Source organism: Taudactylus pleione, unplaced genomic scaffold (genome assembly GCF_031769625.1).
Source record: "Taudactylus pleione unplaced genomic scaffold, aTauple2 ptg000017l, whole genome shotgun sequence".
Classification (NCBI taxonomy): domain Eukaryota; kingdom Metazoa; phylum Chordata; class Amphibia; order Anura; family Myobatrachidae; genus Taudactylus; species Taudactylus pleione.
The window spans coordinates 12,457,336-12,477,710 of record NW_028284419.1 but is presented as its reverse complement, the minus strand read 5'-3'; the positions used below and the strand labels follow the sequence as shown (position 1 = coordinate 12,477,710).

Here is a 20,375-nt window from a genome sequence, read left to right as displayed (position 1 = left end):
CTGATCATTCCTCTCTCACACTACCTGGGGAAAAGGAGAGACTATGGGGCATATTCAATTGGCCATGAGGTTTAGCGAGGAAAAAATCTTGCACCCCTCGCGCCCAATTTTGGATTACCATGGGTATGCACGCTCCCGATACCTGTGGTATCCAAATAAAAAAAAGTAGTTGCAGGCTTTTCAGCTCTGAAAACCTTGCACTGCATAAATAAATAAAAAAAGTTCTACACTTACCTGCCCGATATCTTCCCCTCCATCTTCTTACTGGAGAGGGAACTGCTGGGAGTCTCAGGGGCTGCGGGGAGGTACAAGGTCTGCTGGGAGATGTAGTTCTCCCAGCACCCATTATGGGGAGCACACTGACACTGGGGGGGCACACACATACACACTTACAAACACTCACACACACGCTGAAATGCAGAAGACAGCACTTCAGAAGGTGAGTATTACTAATTAAGCTAATTGGAAACTTTGCTTAATTAGTCATTAGGAAGGGTGCCGCTGGGGTCCCAGAGCATTTCCCGACCATTTTTCCTAAAATTGTGGATTTTAGGAAAAATTGGTCGTGCTCTGGAGGTGCGCAAAAAAAAATTCCGGCGCTCAAAAAATCAAAAACTACACTCCTTGAATAGTAAAAATCCCACGCCTGCAGGAAAAAACCCGTGGGTGAGGGATTCTTGCTACTCTCGCCCCCCAATTGAATACACCCCAAAGGAGACTTTGTGAGAGAAACCAGCTGTTTTGGAACCCAGTGAGCTATGCCTGGTAAAACTTCTTGTGGTGTTTTTTTAGTGAGTAAGTAGTATCTATCTATATAGTTAGCGCCGAAAGGCAAGGAATTTATTTTCATGTTTATTTCTGTTTTTTCACAATAAAACTGGTTGAGGCCAGTTGCACCAAACTAATGGACTTCTGTGTAATCTTTCAGCTGCTGCATTTTGCCATCTACACCAGGAGATGGTACCAGTTCCCCTGACACTGTTACAGCATATAAATATTTACTTCTACAGTTTTCTTTTCCATACGTACTTACGTACGTTATGATACATGCACTTCGGAATGAACCATTAATCTTTAATAATCTTCATACTGTATTAAATTAGGGTATTCAGTTTATAAACTGAATTTACATTGAAGATGTAACCTTTATCTAAAAAAATATATATCAATATAAAATTTGTGGCTAATATATATATATATATATATATATATATAGTATATAGTATATACCTGTATGGCCTGTTGCGTAATATCTCCATTGTCAGCAGAAATTGCACTGAATGCATCAATCAAACCATTCGTATCCACTTTATCTGTGGCTAATAGAGTAATTCCACCTGGAAAGAAAAGACTGGATTCAATACTTTATTGTTCCAGTTTTCTATTGTGTTAATACTGTATAATTTTATGATATATATATATCAATGGTTGTTTTTCAATAATTTTTTCTGAAATAATTATCATCTTTACTTAATTATAGCAGGTTTGTCATCATTCTAAATTAACTTTATTGCCATTATAAAAGCAATAAATATTGTATTTAGAGTAGAGGAATTAATTAAAACATTTGAATGGTGTAAAATCAATGTATTACTGCAAAGCTATACATGAATTAGGAGATATTTACTTATGTGAACTTAACTTCAACTTTTTTTAAAAAAAAAATAATTATAAAATCAATATAAGAACTACTTTTATTCATGATCATGTTCCTTTGTATATATTCCAAACTGCATGCTTATGTATTTGTTGACTTCTGGTTCCCTTCATTTTTATGATGTAACCTTCCATATCGTTGCTAATTTACTATCCAAGTTAGACCATATTCCCTTTTTTTTTGTAAAACCCTTAGATTTAATTGTTATACTATATCAAACTATACATTTGCAAATTACATATCTACCAAAATACACCATATAAATAAAATAAAACACCAGACGGAAGTGGGGTACATGAACTATATTTAATGTAAATATTTAATTATTCCATAAATGTAATAAAAAGGGAGAAATGAAGTTAGAGATTTAATTGCCGAGGATCATAAAAAACGTCCCTTTCTTGTGTTTACTTATGCTTTGTAGAAAGACAGTGTATGTAAATATTGTTTGCTATAATAAAATATATATTTTTGTCCTATATGATTATACTGTAGATGTTAAAAGTTTAAGCTGTTTACAAGGGGAGGGGGTGTCGGTACTGATTACCCAGGCCCAAGCCTGTCGGAGGGACATGGCGGGGACCTGGGCTAGCTGTTGAGAGGCATATATGTCTAAGTTTGCAGCACATGGTGCCACTTCCCATTTCTATTTGGTTGTTTTTTAATGGAGACGGCCTGTTCCTAGAATTAAATTATAAATTAAAACCCACTGGTAGCAAAAGTTAAACGTTTAAAGTCATACAATCCACTCCATCCAAATTAACGATTGTTGCAACAGAGCAAAATAACAGATACAGTAGTATCCTCATGGGTGGATTAAGAAGGTAGGGTGCCCATATGCAGCCTCCACGCGGGACACCTTCTTTCACACATAGCTGGGTCTCTGGGAACACCAGTGCTATTTTTCAGCAAGAACAAGCAGGAAATCAGTTCCTGAACCTCTCATTAACTATGAAGTAATTTTCTGGGGCAAATTTTCCATGATATAAGTTTTGAGGGGGAGATTTAATAAAGTCTGGAGAGGGATAAAATTGGAGATAAATAGCACCAACCAATCAGCACCTAACTGTCACTTTACAGGTTGTGTTTGAAAAATGACAGTTGGGAGCTGATTGGTTGGTGCTATTTATCTCCCTCTTGAGTGCATCCTTTTCTAAATACTGCATATATATATATATATATATATATATATATATATAAGCACAGTCATTCTTTTATATTAAATCTGAATCTAAAAAAAACGGAATTCTCCCATAGAAGGGGGGCATGGTGTTTAAGGAGCTACACCTCAAAAGCTATTGCAGGTACTATGCTGAAATTTGGCATGGACGGGTAGACCTGTATCTTTGTGCTGCATGCTAAATTTCAGGGCAAAAAATAAAGGATTTGGGAGTAATATAAAGTTCCAACTGTCAGTTTTTCTGACACTCTCAATTATGAACACTTCTCTGCTATAGTCTATGGGGGATTTTTGGGAAGGCATAAGTCAGGGTACAGGCAAATTTAGACTTGGGGTTTGTTTTATTAGGTAGCTATTGCTCCAGTGTAGGTGCATTTGGGGTTCAGGTAATTGAGAAATTACAGTTTTTAAAGTATTACCTCACGAGTGTCCATTTATCTAGATAGGGAGCTTCAACTTGTTGTGCAACCTCAGTAGATGCTTCCAACTGGGGGATGTACTCACTGTGGCTTCACCTGGGTTCACCAAGATGGCTGTCCATTGCAGGCATTAGTGGCAATGGGATCCGGCAATGGCAGTAGGCAGTAGCAGAGACAGGGATCCAGCAACAGTGTGGGAGTTAGCCAGATGAGGACCTGGCAGCAGGGCGGCCATCAGTGGCCGTGGTGGTGCGGATGTCAGTGGCAGTAGCAGTGCTGGTGTCAGCAAGACCCAGCATTAGTGGGAGGAATTGGCGGTGGTGCTGGCCTGGATCTGAGAGGATCCAGTTCCTACCAGCCATTCTGCAGAATTTGGCAGTGGAGCCCATTTAAACAATGGTGCCTTAGTATCATTTCTCCACCCCCTCAGCTGGCTTATTTAAGCCAGTGTGAGGAGGCATCATTGCAGTACGATGGCCGGGAGGGAGCAGTGAAGAGCCCCTGAACAAAGAAGACGCCGGAAATCCTAGTGGGCAGCAGCCATGCAAAAGAGCTTACAGGCTGCCGCCCACTAGGTGAAGAGGACACAAGATGCCCTGGGGAGGTGGCATCCGGGCAAAAGAGCTAATTGCTCTACCACCACAAGATCAATGCTCCACACCTCGGCTGGCTTATATAAGCTTGGGTGAAGTGGCATCATGGCAGTCCGATGGCCGGGAGGGAGCAGTTAAGAGCCCCTGAACAAAGAAGATGTTGGAAATCCTAGTGGGCAGAAGCCATGCCGCCCACTAGGTGAAGACGACACCTGAAGCCCTGGGGAGGTGGCATCTGCACAAAAGAGTCAATTGGCTGCCACCCCCCAGGGAGAGGTCCTAGAAGACCTGGTGGGTTGGCGTCCACCAGGCAAAGATGCCAGATGCTGCCCTGGTGGGTTGGCAACACAAAAGCCCTGGGGTGGCAGCAGCCATGCAAAAGAGCTTAAAGAGCGGCATCCCCCAGGTGAAGATGCCGAAGCCCTGGTGGGTTGGTGCCCATGAGACAAAGATACCAAAGCCCTGTCAGGTTGGCGCCCACCAGGCAAAGCCTCCGAAGACCTGGGGTGGTGGGGGCTATGCAAAAGAGCTTAAAGGCCACCACACTCCAGGTGAAGATGCAGCCAAATAAAACATTTTTAAATGGTGTAGTGTATTTATTTTTACATTTCTTTTACATGTGCACTACAGTTACCAGCGGGCCCTTAATGCCCCACTTGCTGGTACTTGTGGTTCTCCAAGTACCAGAATGCAGAGGAGGCTTGCTGTGACCTGTAGTTTACCTGCAATAGACAATATTTACACTGTTTGCACTACACTACAGCAGAGGTGCTGGGGATAGCTTCAGACTATCAGCCTAAGCCTGGGGTGCCCTGGAGAGGGGGACCCCTTTATTTGGGGAGTGCACAGCTCCCCAGGGATCCCTGGCCTGGACTGACTATTGCTCAGGGGAAAGGGCTCCCCTGGCTGTGGCATTCCACCCCTGCTAGAAAGGGTCCGGTGCTGGCTCTGGAATTTACAGGGGTACCCTACTCCATTTTTTCCCTTGTATTTCTAGAACCAAGACCGGCTCAGAGCCCAGTGCTGGTTGCACTTAATACAGTGGACCCCTACATCATTTGTCCCCTGTATTTTGGCAACCAGGACTGGTTCTAAATATCCCAGTGCTGGTTGTGTGCTGTTTACAGGGGACTCCTATGTCATTTGTCCCCTGTATATGTACAACCAGGAATTGCAATGTAAAGCCCAGGGCTGGTTGTGCTTGGGGGTGTGTGTGACCTTACACAATCAACCTGGAACCCATTTGTGCTCGGGATAGCTGCAGGCTACCAGCCTAGCTCTGTGGTGCCCTGGATAGGGGGACCCCCTTATTGGGGGTGCTGCCCAGCTGCCCAGGGATCCCTGGCCTGGGTTTACTAATGGTCTGGGGTAGTGCATTTTTCTGTGGGACCCAGTGATTACTCCCCCGCTAGAAAAAGTTTGGTGCTGGTTATGGATAATACAGGGCACCCCTGCTCTTTTTGTCCCCAGTATTTCCAAAACCAGGACTGGCTCATCTGAGCTCAGTGGTGGTTGTGCTAAATACAGGGGACCCCTATGTTTTTTGTCCCCTGTATTTTGACAACCAGGACTGACTCTGAAAAGCCTCAGTTGCATAGACTGCATGTGTGTATTCCAATGAGCACACAATTCTGTGAATTAGCGGCTCCACCATTTTGTGAGTGACAGCAAATCTGTAGTTAACCACAGGGTGTGATGGCATACAATATCTTTATTGCGCAAGAAGCATTTCCATTAAGGCATTAGCCTTAATGATCGCATATTCATTGCTTTTTTAAGTTTGAGTGGCAGAAATTCAGCAGGTTTTGTGAAAATTCAGATAATTTCTAAGAAGCCTTAAAGGGACAAGTGAAACCATAAAGGTTTTTAGTTTATGGAATGTATATACTCTGTATGAGTAACTGTTAGGTTTAGTTCTCTGTATAGGCGCAGGATATGGGTGGTTTGTATAAATATATATATAAAGTTGTTTAATACAGCTCCACCCCAGTAGCTCCACCGACAATTCCTGAACCTATTTTTCCAGAAAAACAGCCCTGGGGAACAATAATATAGACTTATCTTCTTCTTCAACCAGATGGGAGCTTAAATAAAGGGTGAGAAAGGTTATATGGAAACACAGTATAATACTGAAATGCACACTCCTTTTAGTTAATATAATTTGTTACGTTAAAAAGAGCAAACTATAATTATTTACACTCTGAGCCATGACCTAATAATTCCTATAAGTGATATACTGTCAAGTAATATACATTAATTCGGGATGCAATGAATATCATAGCACATGGGATGCCGGCGTTCAGAATACCGGTGCCAGAAACCAGACATCTGTCAATCCTGACATCGGCATCCCGACCGTCGGCATACTGAAGGTAAACAGTGGTATTAGAGGAGGGATAGGGTTAGGCACTAGGTGGGGGGTTCGGGTTAGGCACTAGGGTGATACCCCACCAAAGGATCATATACATTTATATAAATGGTGGTATCCAGTGGCGGCTCCAGAGGTGGAGCTGCAGCGCAGTCCAAAATTTAAATAGGAGAGCCACACTAACTGCCAATGAGTCTTGGCCAGCAATATTTTGCAGCGTTTGAGGTGACAGTTGGTGTGGCTCCCTTATTTGAATATTGGACTGCACTGTATCCCCACGTCTGGACTCTGACTGTGAAGGAACTCATGTGACTCCCCTGTGTATATACTGCCTCTGTTTTGGGCAAACTGTTGTGTGTGGGCTGCATTGGGGACATGGCACTGCTGTGATACTGCAGCTGAAATTGACTGTTGGACTTAGAAAGAATTTAAAACCAGGTCGCACTGTGGGCGGGAAAAATCCTGGCACCTAGCCAGAGGCTGTATATAGCAGCTCTCTCTGACCCAGAGGAGTTCTGAGGTTACCGCTGAGGAGAGCTGGCTGCGCTGCTGAAGGGACATCCAGTAGCAACTGTGTGTGAAAGCCTCATCCCGGCAGGCAGCAGCTCTGTGGGGTGGAATCAGAGGCAGTGCCCTTAGTGAGAGGAGCCGGTTCGTAGGTGCGGCTGTGACTGAATAGACAGCTCCAGCCTCTTTTTCCCGGTTTGTGACAGCCATCAAGGAGGGCCTGAAGAAGCAGTTGTCAGTGCCCAGTTAATCTGAGGCAACAGAGGAAGAGACCTGATCACAGCCTCTGAGGGGAATAAAGGAGCTGAATTGTCAGCATCATTTGGAATAGGTCTTTGTACTCCTGAGCACCTTTCTACACCTCAAACAGGCACTTCACATAGCAAATGTACTGACAGAGGGCCTGATCCAGTAAGGATCACTATTGCAATTGCACGCAGTCTCACTGTGAAACTATACTAATGATTGCAATCGCAATGCTATCACAGCCTAACATAAGGACATCCACTTTACCTTACACACACATTCGTAATACTTAGCAAGTCTGTGAAACCATTGTGAACGTGAGTAACATTGGAGCCTCACGCACACTAGCACAAGGTCAGACCTTACTCAGAAATTGCTAACCTCAGTGAATGCCAAAGGTGCATATGGCATTGCAGTGGCTAATTTAAGCACGCCCCTGTAACGGTGTTCCAACGCACTGGCACACTTCGTTTTGCCGACCACTCCCTGTCACTACCCCCAAACAGCACTTCCTGTCAATCACTCTGGCTGGTTTGCGCACACGCATTGTGATGCATACACATGCGCAGAATGCACCTATTGGCCAATTGAGCGTGTAATCGCAATTGCGATCCTTGCTGAATCAGGCCCAGAGACTGAATACAGACATCATCTCTGCATAGAAACATTGTGATAAGCTCTTTAGCCCATTACAAGCATCTGAACTATTTACATAAGCAGGTGACAGGTATCAATAAAAAAATTCAGGATTCATCTTCATTAATATGCACGAACGATAACCTGGTCAGATAGGACTACCAGGATTAGCCTGAGGTTAGGGTATATTAAACTATATAGTTGTAACTCTTTTGTGGTGTTAACAACGCAATAGTTAGAGTAAAGTATAAGGGAAAAGGATATAGAAAAGTGGAAGTAATTGTTTGCATAAATAGATTTATTGCTTGGTGACAATTACTGAGTTTTGGTACCTTAGTAATATATTTCAATTTTAAAGCGTTGCATAATTATATTTTCTGACCGAATAAGTTACAGATTGTTGTAAAGTATTATTGCCTATTGCATGCATAGATTTTTTTCCTGATTGGTCGAGAAGTTCCAGCTTAATAAAAACTGTTATTTCATTTGTGACAATCATTTATTGTGTTGGGGAAAACCCGTCTCTCTGCTGTGACGTGGGAAGAAGAAACAAAAACGACTATCACAGTTGGAAGTTCCCACTAAAGATGAGCAAGCACAAATATCAACACACCCACCCCAATAGGGTGTTACACTAGGGGGGAGTGTTATGGATAGGCACTAGGCAGGGAGGTTTATGGTTAGGCACTGGGAGGTGGTTAGGTTCAGGGTGCAGGGAGAGAGGGTTAAGGTTAGGGGTTGGAGAACCATACGTACCAACAGGTGTTGGCATCCTAACCCTGTCAGGATGCCGGCATCGGAATTTTGACCACTGAGATTCTGAGCGGCGGCATCCCGTACCCAACCCATTCATTTTTGACCTTTCATAAATACTGTATTTAAATATTTGGACAATTATTTGAACAGTTCTGTGGATTTTGAACACCTATTTTGCAAAGTTTGGAAATATACCTGTAACTTGTACAATTTCTTTAATGTTTGGGTCTTCAGCAGTTCCCAGGAATATTACATGAATTATTGCTCCACTGTTAATTATATCTGGGAAACAAAGTCTGGTATTATAATTGTCTTCTCCATCTGATAGTAATAGTATTTCAGTGCCAATGGTTGAACCAAATTTTCCTTTATTTACCTGAGCAACAGCGCAACATGGAAGATAGAGATATAGTAGTTAGTGTAAGTCATCTCCTTACTTACAATTTTTTGTAGCAATTTCCACAATGACAATACATTTTTAAAAGCTAAAGCAGAATCAATTGTGGTTACATGTAAAGGAATATGGGATGGCAACAAGCACTCATAGTTTGGTACATTTGAATATGCATGGCTCTGTTATAAATTTACTATTTTCTATAGTTATAACAATACATTTAAATTACCTGAATTCCAGCAAGGATCCCTGCACATATATTTGTTCCTCCACTTGCTACTGTTGGCAGTAGACTTTTTAGCTGCTGGCGTTCTGCATCGCTTTTTATTTCGACTAATTGTGAACTGACTGAAGCAGAACTTGAAAACTGGACCATTCCAACATAAGAATTTGTCTCAATGATTTGAATAAGGAAAACATCTGCAGCCTGGTACAACCGTTGAATACGTTCATACTGAAATTAGTGGATCAAATGATATTATTATGAGGACAGAATGGTAATAGTTGTTATATTTTTGAAAATATTCTGAATATATTATTTTAAAGCAAACTAATACTGTGTATTTAGCACACATCACTTTTCACAGCAGCTAGGCACATATAGTAGGTAAACCTATTTACTGCATGTTCCAGTTGGATACAGTGGATACAGTAGCTACAGTTATCACAGTTGGATACAGTGGTCTAGATTTATTAGAGGAGATAATATAAGAGAATGCTGTTTGCTTTTTTTTAGTGCATTATATACTAATTTATGAGCTCCTTGATACCCATTGTTTTCCAATTTTGTAACTATATTATTCATAAAAAACTGTCAAATATGTATTAGAAGTATGATTTAAAACATGCATGTCTCCTGGAGACAATTAAGGCACCCTCCTCCTGGTGCTAGCCCTGAAGGGCTCCTCCAGACAGCCAGTGTCTGCTGGGCAGAGGCCACAAGCGAGGAGAAGACTCTGAGGGATAACACATTCCTCTTTGTGGTAGCCCAAATGTTAGCTGATCTTAACCAGCAGGTCCCCGGCCTGGCCACAGAGGAGAGGAAGGGGGTCCTTACTGACACTGGGAAATAGCCAGGGGAGAGTGTGGCTGAGGCAGCTGGAAAACATGAGAACAGAGTGGTGGAGCGGTTACACTTCCCTGTCTCCAGCCAGAACCCAGCCTCAGACAAAGAGCCAGGCATGGGAAAAGCAGATCTGACCTTGAATCACCCCTGAAAAAGCACAAGTTCTCTTACTCTGGCTGCGAGAAGGACTATGACAAGTTCTCCCTTTATGTGTTAGGGGAGGGGAAGAGGTACCAAGCTTTAACTTGCCTCTGGGCGACTACAATGAACTTACTCCTCTGCCTCATACCGCTATTCTTTTTGTGCCTGATGGCGCGAGACGCATGGTGTGATTTAGATGCTCCATCATAGGTAGTGATTCTCAAACTTCCATATCTTTTGTTGAATTTAGTGTCCAATTTGCACCATAACTGCATCCAAAGTTGTCCTAAGTACTTAGGATTAGTATTTTTGTCACAAAGGAATTAGTGATGCATGGGGCAGCTCATTGGTATCTGCAATGCCAGCCCCAGTGTCCAGGATACCCATGCATTGTATAGAATATAGGAAACTGTGATGCGGGACGCATGGTGCTGCTTATTCACAAAGTCTGTGGAATGCCAAACTGAGCAATGTGACGCAATTTGAGGATAAGTGTATGTGGATGCATCAGTAGCACAGTTATTTGCTTTTATGTTCACATATTTCCCAGGTGTAACTTCTAATATCCTTATAGATCACAGTAGAGTGTGCATTTTCCTATATATATATCATGGATGATATAATGTACCACTTTTTAGGTACAGCACCACTCTTATGTATACATGCAACAAAATGCAGTGTGCAACTATATTTGTGCCATTCTTTCTTTAGAAGTTTGATATTGTTAATCTTCCCATTATTGGTGCCATTTATCTGTAACTGGATGTGACTCTCACTGATTCTTTCTTTGCCAACTTTTCCTTGGCTCATTACCTTGAATGAACTTTGCATATCTAGAATTCAATAGCGACATAGGGGTTTGTTGCACAACATTTGGAACAATTATATTTATATAGATATATTCCCTTATATACAATGGGTAACCATATTTCTCTTCCTAATTGGTACTTGCGTGGAACAGTATTATATCATGATATATTGTCTGTACCTGGGGTGCTACCTCACACTCATGGTATCATATCATCATATCAAAACAAAGTGTGCTGTGTGCTGCACTCAAAGAACTGCAATTAAACAGTAAATAGTAATATCATGTGTCAACGTAAGCATCTTATCTTTAATACTTAACTTGTATTGATATGTAATAAAAATGTGCCTTTTGAACACCTACTCTACACATAAATTGAATATTGTTAAAAATATAGTGTATATAAAGAAGAAAAATATGGGTTTGAAAAAGAAATAATTGTTGAGACCTTCTAATTTCTTTATATTAGAATGAGTGTAATATTCAATTAGAGTCCCAGGTGCTAGCGCTTATATATCAAATTTAATCTATGTAATTCAGCATACGTCGGTCTATGGATAAGACGTAAAAATATACAAACTATTAGTTAAATGGTATTTACACTGGGGTTCTGAAATGAATCCCAAGAAGAATCTCTTCAGAAGGATGCAATAGTTCTGAGTATTATATTACGACGGTATCAACCGAAGGACAGTGCAGTTGTAACTCAAGGCTGGAGATGCTAGACAAAGGTGGAGGTCTAGTGGTCACATAGCAGCCTTGAGGGCTGGAGATGCTGCAGTGGAGATAAAGTCCACTCAGACGCTGCACTGCAGTTAATGCCGCCGGGAAGTGATGCAGCAACTGGGAGATGATGTGTACACACACTGTGGAGGTAGTTGTGGCATAAGGCTGGAGACCCTCAGACGCAGCAGTGCGCACTGTGCCTCCGGAATATGACATATTATATATGTGTGTGCATATAAAACGGCTCACAGTTTCTGTACTGTATGGGAAGGGGGAGGGCCCTGCCTATTTTCTCAGTCCCAGGCCCCACAATTTCTGATGGCAGCCCTGGCCAGAAGCACGGTTGTCCAACAAGACGTGGCGGCTTGTTACAGGTTCAATATATAGACTACGGCCAGTGTTTTTCTTAAGATACATTGATCTGTAACAGCTGTTTCTGTGTTTTTTCCAAAGAGATACAATTCATAATATAGTACTTGTAACATACTGTAACTTACTACATGCCATATAAGATGTAATAAATGCTATTGCAGAATCCTCTGTATCTATTTCTACCAAGTTAGTACAACTCCCTTATAATGAGAGAAAGGTACACTATTAAAGCATTGTGAAACAGTAGTGGTCTTGTCACCTGTATCTCCTCTATATAATTGCAGAGAGTATAACGATTAACCAATTCTTCTGATACCCTTTCTTCTACTTGCACAATTCTTGCTTTGTCACAAGGATTAAGGAAGTTTACTCTTGTAGTAAGAAATAGGATCCTTATGGCTGGTAACCCAAGCAGTACTGGAAAGGACTCTGTGGTAAATGGAGTCAACAGCAGGACTTGAGTACAAGCAGTCAGATGTATCAGGGCAAATAAGACAAGGCTAATCCATGTTAACGTAGTTGATAGCAGGATTTGATGCACAGGTACAGTAGATGAATAAATGGGTTGGGTATGGGATGCCGGCAGTTGGTATCCTGGCACCAGCATACCAACAGGGCTAGCATACCGACACTTGTTGTTCCGTATGCTAACCCTCCCCCTCTCCCTACTCTAACCCTAACCCTCCCTCTTTGGTACCTAACCCTAACCTCCCCCCTAGTGCCTGAACCTAACCTCTCCCGCCCTGAACGCTAAACCTAACCCTCCCCCCTTAGTGCCTAACCCTCCCCCTAGTGCCTAACTCCTAAACCTTACCCTAAGCCTCCCCCCCACTTACCTTCGGCATCCCAGTGGTCGGGACGGCAGCATTGGTATTGTGAAAGGCATCAGGATTCCAGCGTATAGGTAAGGGTTTTCTGTGGTCAGGTGGTCAGCAAAAGGGTTATCTGTCTGCCTGTTCACAAGCAGACAGATAACTCCAAGGGCAGGATGTATTGCATATTGTATGTGATACATCCTGACACGTATCGAATGCATAGCAGCATTTATTAACACTATATGAATACATTCAATTAAAAAGGCAAAGGTCAGCTGTTCGGATAAGAGTGGTCCTATATGTGTCTACAAAAATCAATCGTTTGCATCAAAATAACAAGTTTCTCATTTAAAAAGATTTTTACTATATAATAAATAGGCAACAAATATCAAACATATAACATGTAGAAATCAGGTAAAACGGTTGAACTTCAGCAATATAAGCATATATAATATGGGTTAATCACACAGTCATTTTGGAGCACATTCCACTATGCTCTGATCTCTAGGGTTAATGCCTCCAGGTAAATCCCACCATAGTGCCAGTGATGAACTGAAGTAAATGAATGGTAAATCTCTGTGAAGTTCACAGTTGGAGCACTCCATTGCACATATATAATGGGGCTGCAGGTAGAGTTAAACCAAAGTCAGCACAACGCTAGTCACGGCCACACTATGTGTGTCAAAATTATATCACTCACAATAATCAGCATCAACCATTGTAGCCCAAATATTCCAATGCACATGCTCTCCCGATCACTGGACACACTCTATCTTTACCTGATGTGGGGGGCCAGTCTAGTGGCTTGTGTGGGGTTCCGTCCCAAAGCAGTCAGCCAGCGTCTGGCAGATCTCCATTTGGCAGGGGCTGAACAGCAGAAAGCTGATCGTGATTCTTAGAGCAGTTCTCAATGTAGCTACGGCAGAGAAGTCTCACTGCTGTCTCTCAGCAAAGTGCAGGAGCAAATCCGTAAATGCAGGGGATGCCAAATGCTCCAATAAGCAGTTCAATATCAAAACAGGGGTCAGAGAACAGTGGTCAACATGTTTCACTCTACCATAGAGCTTTATCAAGACATGACATGATGTACACAGTGTGGAAGATACATGTGCACATCATCCATCACCCATCTGCAGCACTGTTCAGTGACATCATCCAAGGGGTTGACACCAAAATAGCAGAGTAGCTATAATGGTGTTACCCCCTTGGATATTGTAAACCAGTGCAGCCTGCACTACCCTAGTGATGCCACTGCTGGGTCAGGATATACTGTAACACTTCCCAGGCACTGGACTCAAGGTGAGGTAGATTGCAATAATCAAATCCAAATTGCTGGATGCTTCTTCCTTAAATAGGGAGCAAGCCTGTGTCATCAGTACAAATATGTTATATATAGGTTAAAGGAAAATACTAGAGATGTGTGCCGACCCCCGTGTTTTAATTTTAGTTTTGGATCTGGATTGGTTTTGCCAAAACCTCACCTCCGTGTTTTGTTTTTTATGGTTTTGGATCTGGATTTTTTCTTTAAAAAATCATAAAAACAGCTAAAATCACATAAAATGGGCCTGTTTTTGTTCCTACAGTATTATTAACCTCAATAACATTTGTTTTGACTTGTTTCCAGTCAATTTTCACCACCTCACAGCTCACAATAATGGGATTTTGGTACCTACCGGTAAATCCTTTCCTGATTCCACAGGGGACACTGGAGTTGCTTACGCTAGGGGTATAGAGGTGTGGATAACTGGAGCTGGCACTTTAAAATAATCTAGAAGTGTGAAGCTCCTCCCCCTCTATGCCCCATCAGCCCCCAGTTTAGAAAATGAAGACCAAGAGGAGATGGAGAACAAGCGGAGTAAAAGGGAGAGAAGAACACACAATAATCAAAACATACAACATACGGAACAAACCAAACAGGCAGGCATAGAGCGCAGAGGTGGGCGTCCAGTGTCCCCTGTGGAATCAGAGAAAAGGATTTACTGGTAGGTACCAAAATCCCATTTTCTCTTTCATCCACTAGGGGACACTGGAGTTGCTTACGCTGGGGACGTCCCAAAGTTTTCCCCACCGGCGGGAGTGCTCTGTGGAACCTGCAGAACCAGGCGGCCAAAACTTGATGCCGAAGCAGCAAACGTATCAAAACTGTAAAATTTCACCCACGTGTGAACTGAAGATCAAATAGCCGCACGGCACAATTGTGACGTGGAGGCACCCCCACCGGCTGGCCATGACACACCCACAGAACGTGTGGAATGAGTCTAAATGGATGAAGGCCAATAGTCAGCACGAACATAAGCCTGATCAATAATCAGCCTAATCCAATGTGCCAATGTCTGCTTAGACACTGGCCAACCCCTCCGAACAGCATCATAGGAGGACAAAACAACAATTCCGACTTGCGGAGGGACGCTGTCCTGGCATATAGATGCGGATAGCTCTAACTACATCCAAAGTAGAAGAAACACCGGAGTCCTCCACCAAAGACGGTACCACAATAGGCTGATTGATATGGAAAGCCAACACAACCCTGGGAAGGAAGGCGGCTACCGTCCGGAGTTCCGCTCAATCAGCATGAAACATAAGGTGGTTTATAGAACAGAGCACCCAATACCGAACTCTACCAGCCAAAGCTAGAGCCAGGAGGAGGATAGTCTTCCAAGACAAGTACTTAATATCAACCTCTTCCAAGGTTCAAACCTGGACAACTGAAGAAACAGAAGCACTAAGTATAAGTACCAGGGAGCCATCGGAGGTACAAAAGGAGGCAGCACACGCAAGACCCCCTAAAGGTACGGCTGCACCTCAGGAATGAGGGCCAATTTTCATTGAAAGAAAATAGAAATGGCAGAACCTTGAAAGTTCAAAGGCGAAAGCCAGAATCCAGTCCCCTCTGAAGAAAATACAGTAACCGGGACAACTGAAAAGTCCTAGATGGAAGACCCCGACTGGAACACCGTACGATATAAGATTGCCAGATGCGACAATGCACAGCCAAAACTGGCTTCCTGGCGCGCAGTATGGTGGGAATCACAGAGTCTGGGATGCTTCTGCGTCCTAAGATATCGGTTTCAGGAGCCACCCCGTTAAATGCAGTTGTGCTAAGTTGGGGTGGACGAAAGTACCCTGCTGTAGAAGATCCATGCACCGAGAAAGGGGCGACGAGTCATCTACCAGTAGGGACCAAAAGTTCGAGAACCAACTACTCCGAGGCCAGTTCGGAGCCAAGAGAAAGACAGAGGCTGACTCGTGTCTTATCCCTTTTTAGAAGGAAGAATTGGAATCGGAGGAAAAAGGTAAACAAAGTTGTAGATCCATGGAACTGTCAGAGGGTCTACTGCCTCCGCCTGCAGATATCCAGTTCTTGACACATATAGTGGGAATTGATGATTCAATCCTGACTCCATGAGGTCCACCTGAAAACACCCCCATCGTCATATCAGCGCTTTGAACTCGTTTGGATGACGCTTCCATTCCCCGGGATGTAGATCCTGGTGACCTAGGTAATCTGCTTCCGAGTGGTTCACACCCTGGATGAATATTGTCTTCCCACTGGAGAATCTGAGATACTTCTCCCATGGCCATGCGACTACGAGTCCCGCCCTGGCAGTTGATGTAAGCAGCAGCCATAGCATTGTCGGACTGAACTCTTACCGGATGAGTCTTTAGCAACTCTGTTGCTTCTATCAGAGCATTGTAGATCGCTCTGAGTTCCAACACATTTATGGGCCACTTCTGATCCAGAGGGGACCATCGACCCTAAAAATTATAATCGAGGGCTACCGCTCCCCATCCTCAAAGGCTGGCATGCGTTGTTATGATGATCCAGTCCCACACTCTGAAATTTTGGCCCGCTAAAAGATTGTTGGATTGTATCCACCAGAGGAGGGTCACTCTGGTAACCTGGCTAAGATGGATTTGTCGCTGTAGAAGCAGACAAGACCCTGACCCTTGTGACCAGCAGGACCAGCTGAAACACTCTGGAGTGGAACCGTCCGAACTGTAGTGCCTCAAAAGCAGCTACCATCTTCCCCAAGAGACACAAAGAAGTAGGGACACCTTCTTTGTTTTGAGGACCAGTTGAACTAACAACCGGATATCCCAGGCTTTGTCTATCAGAAGAAAGACATTATGTGATGCCGTATCCAGGATCATGCCCAGAAACAGGAGCTTCTGGGACAGAATGAGATTTGATTTCTTGAAGTTGATTATCCAACCATGTTAGAGTGTGAATTGTCAGTAAAGGCATGGTTTGATAGAAGGGATACCGATAAGAGCCTTGAGTAACAGGTGTTCCAAATAAGGGATTATGTACACTCCTGACAACCGAAGGAGAGTAATCATGACTGACACGAGTTTGGTGAAAATGCGGGTAGCCGAGGACAATCCGAATGGAAATGCCCGAAACTGATAGTGATCTTGCAATATGTAAAAATGCAGGAAAGCTTGATGTGGTTCCCAATTGGGAACATGTAGATAGGCATCTTTTATATCCAGGGAAATTAGGAACTCCACTGGTTCCAGGCTCGCAAAGACAGACTGAAGTGACTCAATTTTGAAACGATACATCTTCAGATAATGGTTTAAAAGAAACTTCTGGTTTAAGATGGGTCCAACTGAACATTCACACAAAGGTCTGAGTAAAACCCCATAGCACGTTGATGCCCTGCAACCGGAACTAGTACTGTGTTGCAGAGACTGGATAGCCTCCTGCCGACCCAGCCTGTTGAAAAGTCTTTAAGCGAGCCCCCATCGCAGGAGTTCCATGGCGAGTTTCTTAGCTGGTTTCTGTATCTGACGTACAAACCTATGTGAGCGACCGCTACCTCTTCTGCCCCGTGCCTACCTGGAAGCACCTCGAGCCTTATCCATTACTTTTTTTTTTTTTAATTCTGGGCCCAAAAGCATATTACCAGTGAACTGTAACCTACAACAGCCTTACTGGATTCTGCGTCCACCTGCCAAGAGTGCAACCAGAGAACTCTGCGGGCAGAAAAAAAAGGCAGAAGCGGATATGCGAGCATGGATCTGCTCTGGAAGTACCGGAGACCCAGCTTGTAATCAACTGGTCCGCCCAGCCAACTACCGCTTTGTGAAACCAGACGCTAACAAGCGTAGGGTCTAAGTAGAGCCCTGCCCCTGTAGTATAAATAAATTGCAGTGTAGTTCCAACTACGATCAGAAGGATCCTTTAAGTAACATAGCACCCGGCATTGGAAGCGTTGTTTTCTTAGAGAGACCACAACCAGACGTATCTACTAGAGGAGATGTTTCCCAGTTTTCCATCATAGATGATGGTAATGGATAGCTGGGGGGGAAGCGACGTGAAATCTGGAACCTCTTATCCAGTTGTTTCCAGGCCACTGAAAGCTATTCGTGAAGCTGTTGGGAGAAGGGAAAAACAGCCAACCTTTTTTATCAAAAAGTTTAAATTCCTAAGTAGCAGGAACTGAGTCCCCAGGTAAATTTAGGACCTGCTGGACGGCCAGAATTATAGGTTCCACCTCCGTAGAGATGTATTCTAAGTTCTGATTCGCAGAGCCATCCTACTCCAACTTCTTTCAATTGATAACAAATGGAGGGTACAGTAGCAGCGGTACCTATAACTTCTAGAGATTTGGTTAACCCCGCCACCCAGGGAGACCTATTAGCCTCAGCGCTATCATGTAGGCGGCCCATGAAGGAGAGGGTCAGGCAGCCACAGAAGGGGCTAGTACTAAACCAGCAATTACATAACGTTGAGCAAGAAGCATGTGGCTTAGTTTGTTTGTAATTACATTTAGAACAAACAGCCTTTTGAGAAGCCTACTGCTTGTCATTAATGTACACACTACTACACACAGACTGTATTCAGACTATATATATACATTATATAGACAGTATACAGTGTAGAAAAACAGAAGGCTGATGTTGGGACACAGAGGTGGAGAAACTCCACTCCCCATCCACAGGTCAGATCCCCTGCTCACTATACACCTTCTAGTGTATATCACTTTCATCAAGGATTGGAAGCAGGAGAATCCACCCCTCTCTTTAAACAACTGCAACACTACCTAACAGGGAGAGATGCAGGCATACAGTAATAAAGACGGCAGACACGCTGTTGTAACAGCTCTATGGCACTTAGACTATAGAGAGAGCCCGTTTATTAGGCTCCGCCCCCTTCCTCATGCCAAGCACTCCCAAAGTGGCTTCTATGTAGCCATAACCATCCCGTCAGCCCCGCTTTGCTGCCTCTGCTAAACGCGTGTCCAGCAGGGGCTGAACGAGTACTAGTGAAGGCAGGGAGCAGCGCTGTGTGCTATACACGACCTGTACTACAATCGCTGGGCAGCGGAGGTTGCAGGCATTAAGGACACAAAACGGCAGACACGCTGATATCTACTGCTGTATTCCGCTAGGATTGAGAGATAGAGAGCCCGTGCTGAAATAGGCTCCGCCCCTTCTTAATACAAGATCTCCCAAAACGGCTTCTGCCATTACCTTGTGCCAGCCCCACAATGCTGCCAGCGGGGGCTGAATGTATAAGAGCTAAGGCAGGGAGAAAATACCCACACTTGTTACATGTGTGTCTGGGTTCCCCTGCAAATGCTCTGGCAGCAGGGGGGGAGAACCGGGGGATGCGCAGCTACATACTCACTGTGCTCCCCTGGGAGTCTCTCCCCCGGTCAGCACTCTCTTCTTCTTGCTGTGGAGATGTGCTGTGGCGGTAAGGAGCTGTCAGTGCTTTTAGTATAAGTACTGTGCACTCCTTCCTGTCTTCTAGTAAGGACAGGGTGCCAGGTACCCGGACCCCACCTTTACAGAGGTGGCGAAGGGTACCTAATAAGTGTAAAAAAGCTAAAAAGTATAATGAATAAATGTATTGCTGGAGCACAGCAGATTGTGACCAGCTACGTTGGCACATTTTCTAAACTGGGGGCTGAAGGGGCATAGAGGGGGAGGAGCTTCACACTTCTAGATTATTTTAAAGTGTCAGCTCCAGTTATCCACACCTCTATACCCCTAGCGTAAGCAACTCCAGTGTCCCCTAGTGGATGAAAGAGAAATTGAATTTTTCAACTAGTTAAGTTAAGGGTCAAAAGGTTGCATCCAGCTAGCTGGCTCAAAACTGAGTGATAAATAGAGTTGAGGACTGTGTAATGATGATGGTTTGGGTACCCCTTGACGATTGAAGAATTGATAGTTGATAGTTGGAGAAGCTACTGGATGAAGTAAGAAGTGTTGATACTTGATAATTGGTGCAGCCACTGGCTGAACTAAGAATTGATAGTTGATAATTGGTGCAGCCACTGGCTGAAGTAAGAAAAGTTGATACTTGATAATTGGTGCAGCCACTCGCTGAAGAAAGAAGAGTTGATATTTGATAATTGGTGCAGCCACTGGCTGAAGAATTGATAGTTGATAGTTAATTGTTGATGCAGCCTCCGGGCTGAGTAGTAGTGGAATACACAGCTATGATTAGGAAGGAACCAGTACTGCAACAGCCAAGAGGGCTGGAACTCTTGGCAAGTTGCGGCTGTTAGAGCCTTGAGGGCTGGTGAGGAGTGACGACAGGTAGCCTTTGGGCCATGAAGCAGGATGCGGCCTTTGTGCTATGTAGCAGCCTTGAGGGCTGCGAACCCTTGGCTGAATGTCACTGTTGTGTGACTTGTGCCGCCGGGTTGACACAACAAGCAGCAATTGGTTCACAA

General features: G+C 43.7%; 1 protein-coding gene across 1 annotated transcript in view; it reads right to left on the bottom strand.

The window, feature by feature from the left end:
• LOC148540811 (calcium-activated chloride channel regulator 4A-like) overlaps window positions 1-20,375 on the bottom strand; it is a 149,213-nt gene that overhangs the window by 58,393 nt on the left and 70,445 nt on the right. Inside the window, exons 7-9 of the mRNA XM_088481970.1 lie at window positions 8,986-9,210; window positions 8,558-8,738; window positions 1,231-1,337 (exon numbers count right to left, since the gene is read on the bottom strand). Coding sequence (XP_088338096.1) covers window positions 1,231-1,337; window positions 8,558-8,738; window positions 8,986-9,210 — 513 coding nt within the window. The remainder of the gene's footprint in view (window positions 1-1,230; window positions 1,338-8,557; window positions 8,739-8,985; window positions 9,211-20,375) is intronic.